The sequence below is a fragment of the Octopus bimaculoides genome, chromosome 3 (genome assembly GCF_046866305.1).
Source record: "Octopus bimaculoides isolate indiv1 chromosome 3, ASM4686630v1, whole genome shotgun sequence".
NCBI lineage: Eukaryota > Metazoa > Mollusca > Cephalopoda > Octopoda > Octopodidae > Octopus > Octopus bimaculoides.
The window spans coordinates 74145355-74153976 of NC_142930.1; the positions used below are offsets into that span (position 1 = coordinate 74145355).

At 37.5% G+C, this 8622-nt stretch overlaps 1 protein-coding gene across 1 annotated transcript in view; it reads left to right on the top strand.

The window, feature by feature from the left end:
* The first annotated feature begins 4255 nt into the window (after positions 1 to 4255).
* Positions 4256 to 8622, top strand: part of LOC106870230 (beta-1,3-galactosyltransferase 1) — an 18834-nt gene continuing 14467 nt past the window's right edge. The window contains exon 1 of the mRNA XM_052966832.2: positions 4256 to 4393. Coding sequence (XP_052822792.1) covers positions 4336 to 4393 — 58 coding nt within the window. The 5' untranslated portion in view covers positions 4256 to 4335. The remainder of the gene's footprint in view (positions 4394 to 8622) is intronic.

An 8622-nucleotide genomic window follows, 5' to 3' on the forward strand; every position in this document is an offset into this window, starting at 1 on the left:
CAATATGTAGGAAAGAAGTTGGAAGAAATTCCATTCACTGCACCCAGCGTAAACTAAGAACACTTAAGAGGTGCAGTAGAATCACAGGTAGATTAACAGGTAAAGTCATCTTTCTATGTGACAGATGTGCAGGAACAATAAGCACTAAGGACACACAGGACTTAGACTCTCTCAAATGCCCAGGAGGCTCTCTTGAGGTTGTAGATAGTTTCTGTTACCTAGGTGACCAAATTAGCAATGGTGGAGGATGCTCTGAAGGTATTGTTTCTAGAATAAGAATTGTGTGAAGGAAGTTCAGAGAGCTATTACCTCTGTTGGCAACAAAAGGACTCTCTCTCTGAGTGAAAGGTAGACTATATGATGCTTGTGTGTGTAGTAACGCCTGCGCATGCGTAGTTTTACGCATGCGTAGAATCGCTCAATTCATTCTCTTTCACGCTGGCCAGCGATTGAGCATGGACGTGTGTTTAAAGCTGTCTCTACATTTTTCGGTCTTATACTCGACAGCTCGTTATTCTCACCTCTAAAGATGTATAACTAAAAGATATGTATGTTTACCAAGTAAATAAATGTTGTTTAAGTTGTTTAGTCTGGAGTTCAGCGTTTCCGTCTATTTCTTTAATTTTATAGTAGAAAGTCAGGTATACAATCTAAAGATGTATAACCCACTTTCTACTAAATGTGTAAATGGCTATACTCCATGGTAGTGAGACATGGGCTCTGAATGCCGAAGACATGCCTAGAATAGAGAGAAATGAATGCAGTATGCTCCGTTGGATGTGCAACATCAGCATGCATATATACAACAAAGTGCAAATATATTGAGAGAAAATTTGGGCATAATAGGAATCAAATGTAGCATGCAAGAGAGAATATTACATTGGTTTGGATATGTGATGTGTATGAATGGAAACAACTGCATAAAGAAGTGCTGAACACTGAAAGTAGATGGTACCCGTGGAAGAAGGTGACCCAGGAAGACGTGGGACGAAGTGGTAAGGACCAATCTCAGGATGTTGGGCCTCATGGAGGAACCAACAATGGACCGAGATGTCTGGTAATATGAAGTTCTTGAGAAGACCTGCCCACATCAGCAAAACTGAGTTCTAGAAGTGCTGTGTGTCCCATCCACACTTAACAAGAAAATTTCTCACACACTCTACCACAGCAAACCAAACTACCAAGTCATCCTATAAGTTCTGTCCGATTTGACCTTTTTTAAAATTGAATGAAATCTAATAGTATTTTAGAATATCTATTGGAATTAAAAATTATTTTTATGCATTTCTGTACATTTAAACTAATTAAATATTATTTTACAGAATAATAGAATTAAAATTTCTTTGATTAAAACCCTTTCTAACATGGAAGTATCCAAAGAGCATTTGAGGCACATAGTGCTTTATGAGTATAAAAAAGGAAACTCTGCAGCCGAAGCGACTCAAAACATACACTCAGTTTATGAGAAAGAATGCTTGAATGAAAGAACTTGCAGAAGATAGTTTGCAAAATTCAGAAGTGGAGATTTCAGCCTTGAAGGTGAAGATCAAACAGGACGTCCAATTGAGTTTCATGATAAGCTCCTTGAGGCATTACTTGAAGAAAATCCTGCATTATCAGTTGAAGAATTGGCAATAAAGCTTAGTTCAAACCATACAACTGTTTGTCGTCGTCTTCAACAACTTGGAAAATGGGTGCCTCACGAATTGTCCGAAAGCAACCGCAAATCCCAAGTTGACATCTGCTCTTCTCTCCATTCTTGTGAACTCATTTCACCCTTTTTGGATAGACTTGTGACTGGTAACGAAAAATGGATCTTCTATCAAAATGTTAAAAATGTTGTAAACAGTGGCTTGGTAAAAGGGAAAAAGCTCAACCACAACTGAGAAGGGAACTTCATGGGAAAAAGGTTCTTCTCTCTATCTGGTGGGATTGCAAAGGATTTTTGAATTGTTACCACCTTATGCAACAATCAATGCTTAAGTCTACTCTCAGCAATTAAAGCGTTTGAACCAAGCTTTGAAGAAAAAAAGACCCGCTTTAGTGAATCGAAAAGGAGTGATTTTGCATCAGGACAATGCACAACACCACAATGCAAAGATCACATCACAGAAGATTGAAGAGCCTGGTTGGGGAAAAATTCCTCATCCACCTTCCACCTTATTCTCCCGACCTTGCTCCTTCAGACTAATTTGTTTTGTAGTTTACAGAATCATTTAGAGGACATAACTTTTGCAAGCCAGGAGGATATCGAAACTGACATTTCAGAGTTCTTTGCTTTGAAACCAAAAGAGTTTTACATTGATGGGATTAAAAAGCTTGTAAATAGATGGAAGGAAGTCATAGATAATCAGGGAAAGTATATTGATGATAAATTTTAATTAAATATAATATTTGATCATTTGTTTTCTTTATTCAAAATTCTGACAAAAGTTATGGGATGACCAGATACATCTTTTCTCTTCCTCACATTTCCACTTCATGTACAAGGCTTACCTTCCACTCCCCAATCCTGTCCTCTTGGCCCTGTACCACTATACCATTACTCTCCGCTAGCTTCTGACCTGTGTGTTCCACCCATGCCCTGTCTCCCTGTATCATTGCTATCTGCTAGCCCTCAACCTGTGTGTTCCATCCACATGTAACAAGAAAACCTTTCACACACCCTACCCCAACAAACCAATCTACATCTCTTCTCTTCCTCACATTTCCTCCTTCATACACTATGCCTAGCTCTCACTCCCAAATCCTATCCTTATGGCCCTGTTCCTCTGCATCATTGCTATCTGGTAGCCCCCTGACTCTATATATATACCCAGGTTCTTTCCACTCACTCACCCCCTCTGCACTCTATAATCACACTTCCTTTGCAATATCCTGCCACTTATATTATGGATTTCGAACCTGAAGGGTATGCCCTGGAGCTTGCCACCATCTAAATCCTTCTCTTCCTTTACTCAACCATCCCATTTATATTCTGATCCCCGTCCCTTGTGAGTATGCCCTGCACTTTGCCACCATCTCTATCCTGCTGTCTCCCACTCTCTCTTTCCTTCTCCTGCACCTCCGTCAGGTTGGGTAACCATGTATTCCCTATGTGGCAGCGCACCTGTTTCTGTCTTCAATCCTGATCTCTCTCTCTCTCTCTCTCACCAAGTAACCATGTACCTCTTCTACAGCATGACACCTGTTTCTGTCTCACTATAATCTTTCATTATCTGACACAAGCTCACTTCCTCCAATGCCTCCTCTCCTCTCAAAGGATCTTTCTCTTGCAAATTACTTGGTAACCCTTCCAGTGCTTATGCCATGTAAAAAGCATCCATTCTACACTATAAAGTGGTTGGCATTTGGAAGGGCATCCAGTTTCAAATACCTTGCCTGTGCCACATTAAAAGCACTCAGTCCACTCTACTGGGATGTTGGCATTAGGAAGGGCATCCAGCTGTAAAAATCCAGCCAAAACAGGCAGAAATCTGGTGTGGGCCAGCTCCTGCCAAACTGTCCAATCAATGCCGACTTGGAGAGCAGACCTTTAATGATGATATATATTTATATCATTATCATCAACATTTAACATCCATTATACATATATATATATATTGTATATATGTATAATGAGAGATAAGGCTGAAAATAGTTGGAGTAAAATTACAATGAAAGCCACACCGAAAAGAAGAAAAATATATTTATACCCAAATAAAGCTCCATAAACATTTTCTTAACAGGTTTTTATCTGGTACAACTAATTAAGATAATTTTCCCAGCATTTAGACAAACACTGTTTCTTCTTTTAAACAATTTGTAGTTACTAACTTGTCCAGTTATATCATTTGTTTGTGAGAACAAACTCTTCTTTATAGTTGATAGATCTATTCTCATAAGGATATTGCTTCCCAGGAGCTAGCGGTTTGCACTCTAGGGATTGTTTCTTAATGATTTCATTCAAATTTTATTGTGTTTATTTTCTTATAATTTTACTACTTTGAATCTTAAAAGCTTTCATTAAGGATTCAGCATACTCTCACAAATAAGCATTAAAATGATTCTTTACATAGATACTAAGTTACAAATTTAAATGGATGTCAGAAAATTATTAATTGTGACGTACATGCTTTTCTTCAGTACCAACCCTAGATAAACTGGAACCAACAGGAAATACATTTAGTTAAAAAATTCATCACCACTACTACCACCACCACCACCACCACCACCACCACCTACTACTACTACTACTACTACTACTACTACTACTACTACTACTACTACTACTTCAATGATTCTGACGAAACTGGCATCCCTTCTTTAGGTCGTTCAATTTTTCTCAACTAATCAATGAGTCTATTGACTAAAACAATTAATAACAAGCCTATCATGACTATGGAAAACAGCTGTAAGTCAAATTTACTACAATGACGTATTATGTAATGACCATTATTTATGCCTTGTCTTATATATATATATATATGTATGTGTGATTGTTATGGCCAGTCAACCTTCTATAAATATATTACTGGTCTAATGTTTTAGAGTGTGCTTCTTTTTCAGATATACAAACTACTGATGATATATGTATGTATGTATGTATGTATGTGTATGTATGTATGTGCGTATGTATATATGTATGTATATATATATGTATGTATATATCTATATATATATATATATATATATATATATATATATATATATATATATATATATATATATATATATATATATATACACACATTTACATATATATATCTATATGTATGGTTAGGGCAGCGGACTCGTGGCCATAGGATTGTGGTTTCGACTCCCAGACCAGGCGTTGTGAGTGTTCATTAGTGAAAACACCTAAAGCTCCATGAAGCTCCAGCTGGTGGTGGTGGTGGGGGTAACCCAGCTGTACTCTTTCACCACAACTTTCTCTCTTTCTTCCTGTTTCTGTTGTACCTGTATTTCAAAAGGACCAGCCTTGTCACACTCTGTGTCATGCTGAATCGCCTTGAGAACTACGTTAAGGGTACACATGTCTGTGGAGTGCTCAGCCACTTGCACATTAATTTCATGAGCAGGCTGTTCCATTGATTGGATCAACTGGGACCCTTTCATCGTAACTGACAGAGTGGCGTAGTATATATGTATGTATATATATATATATGTGTGTGTGTGTGTGTGTGTGTATGTATATATATATATATATATATATATATATATATATATATATATGCATACATACATATATATATATATATATATATATATATATATATATGCATGTATGTATGTATATATATGTATATGTATATACAGGTCGCCATCAACTTATGACCTATCCGACTTATGACTGATTGACTTAACGATAATTGGTGCGCCAGCTCCCGGCACCAATAATATATCGTCCAGTTGAAATCTAATGAGTTTAATTTCTTAGAAATTTACCTGTCTACGAATGATGTCAGCTAACAAACACTTACCGTAGGTTTGGTTTTCTATCATCACTGTGGTTATCCCAAGTGTTGGATGAATATCCTGTCACAGAGATATTGAAGAAACCTTGTATTTGTTTATTAGACGACTGCTTGAGACTCCAATCAAATAATGCTGTTGTATTATAATACAATGCTGTGTATGACTTTTATCTGAGAATGTAAAAATATAAAACAAAGCTATGTAGGCCTATAGGCCGACTTACGATCAAATTGACTTATGACCAGTCAGTTGGAACCAATTGTGGTCGTAAGTCAACAATGACTTGTATATGTATGTATGTGTATATATATATGTGGTTGGCGTTAGGAAGGGCATCCAGCTGTAGAAACTCTGCCAAATTAGATTGGAGCCTGGTGTTGCCATCCGGTTTCACCAGTCCTCAGTCAAATCGTCCAACCCATGCTAGCATGGAAAGCGGACGTTAAACGATGATGATGATGATGATATATATATATGTATGTATGATGATGATGATGTATGTATATCTATAAGACATTAAAATTCAGATTGAATCTTGCTTGCAATGTTACTCATCCAAACTGGTGCATAATAGAAAGATACTATGAATTAAGTTTTCCCTGAAATGTAAATACGAACGCGATGAAACAAATTTTGCATAAATTGGATAAGTGGTTGTGAAGATATTAAGGGTTTTCAGGGTATAAATACCCAAAACAGTGTATAATGGGAAAAGTCTCTGAAATTAACTTAATCCTGAAAAGGAAGTAACTCTTATCTTTCGATTAGACAGTGACTTGACAACGATAAATGTACGATTTGTTTTTTTACAGTAAATGTTTCTATTTTTACTTTTATTAAACACAATATTTCAATCATTTAGAAACATTTTAAGCGACTGTGATTTCTTTAAACAGGCAATATTTTAATGTTTTCTTTTTTAATTATTTTCAAGTGAATACTATTACAATATATTTTTTTGACATATTTAAAAAATATTTTAAAGTGGAAATGACTTTAAAAGTACAGTAAATATTTTGTAAAAGACTTGTTCGTAACCTCGGTGTGAAATGATTTTTTCCATAGTTTTTTTTAAAATTTTGATGGCATTCAACATATCTCACTTCCAAAGATTTGGGTGCTATTTCTAGCATGACCAGCTACCACTTAACAGCTATTTGCAATAAAGGACCCAAAATACCTGTTGTAGGGCGTGCAATAAATAGCAGCCAAATCTTTCCTTTTCTGGGGAAAGGAGCCACTTATGCTTGATTTCCATGTCACATTCGTTGAAACCATGCAAAATAACCTGGAAAAGAAAAAAATACCCATGAAACAAAATTCTGTTGCTGGGAAACTCAGACTTTCCCAGTACCCCAATGGGTCATGGGTAGTCTAGTATATATATATATATATATATATATATATATATATGTCATATATAAACCATCACTCCTTCCCATGTCCCTTTCCCAGTTTTCAGAGTTGGCACTGTCAATGTAAGCACATTGAATGGTAGGTTTAGCAAGATTGTTGAGATGCTTGAACAGAGGCATGTCATATGCTGCATCCAAATCGATTCACAGAAAACTGAGAAATCTTAAATTTCACTCCTAAGCTATAGCGTAGTTCTGGGTGTGTGTGTATATATATATATATATATATATATATATATATATATATATATATGTATTCAAAAATTGAATATGGTACTTATGTTTAGGCACCAGAATATAGTATGGTATGGTATTATACAAAAACCATTCCAAAAACTAGGTGATCAAAAAATCAAAATAAGCAACACGGATTTTAAAGATGATTGCAGTACGCACGTTTCATGCTACTCCATTTATTTATGTAATGCGAGCATTACATTAAATGCAATATGTAGAGCAATCTTCAGCTGTACGAAAATGCAAAAAATTACAGTAGAATAGACATATTATAATTGTGGCAACATTTCAAATCCAAGTGGGAGGAAGAATACATAAAAATCCATCTTGACATAGCCAAGTCTATCAGGCTAGTAATTGGTTCTAGGCAAAAATTCTAACTGTCTCTGATTTTATTGTCTCTTATCTAGTAGTAATAGTATAAGGGACAATCACTTCTAAGGAAAGGGAAGGTGTAAGCATTATGCATGGACTCTTACCCCTGCTGGCGACAAAGGGACTCTCACTCAGAGTAAAAGGCAGACTGTATGACGCATGCGTATGAACAGCCATGCTACATGGCAGTGAAATATGGGCTGTAACTGCTGAGGACATACATAAGCTCGCAAGGAATGAAGCCAGTATGCTCCGTTGGATGTGTAATGTCAATGTGAATACCTGTCAGAGTGTAAGTATCTTGAGAGAAAAGCTGAACATTAGAAGCATCAGTTGTGGTGTGCAAGAGAGACGATTGCGCTGGTATGGACATGTGGTGAGAATGGTTGAGGATAGCTGCGTGAAAAAGTGCCACACCCTAACAGTTAAGGGAACCCGTGGAAGAGGTAGGCCCAGGAAGACCTGGGCTGAGGTGGTGAGGCAAGACCTTCGTACATTGGGCCTCACCGAGGCGATGACTACTGACTGAGACCTTTGGAAATGTGCTGTGCGTGAGAAGACCCGGCAAGCCAAGTAAGATCGTTGCCAGTGCCCCTGGACTGGTTCTTGTGCGGGTGGCACATGAGATGCACCATTTTGAGCGTGGCCATTGCCAGTACCGCCTGACTGGCTCCCGTAGGATTTTCGAGCGAGATCGTTGCCAGTGCCCCTGGACTGGCTTGTGCGGGTGGCACATAAAAGACACCATTTCGAGCGTGGCCGTTTTCGTGCGGGTGACACGTAAAAGCACCCACTACACTCTCTGAGTGGTTGGCGTTAGGAAGGGCATCCAGCTGTAGAAACTCTGCCAAATTAGACTGGAGCCTGGTGTTGCCATCCGGTTTCACCAGTCCTCAGTCAAATCGTCCAACCCATGCTAGCATGGAAAGCGGACGTTAAACGATGATGATGATGATGATGGCTATAAAGGTTTCTCTGGTCAAAGTGGCAACACTCTTATAGGTTGGTTTCTTTTTACTACTATCAAAATGTTGAGGAATTAAACCCTAGGTATATAGGTCAAACAGGGCTTTTTCTTTAGTCTGAATAGAGCATCAGTATTGTTTTACAGACATCAATATTAGTTTAAACAATATTT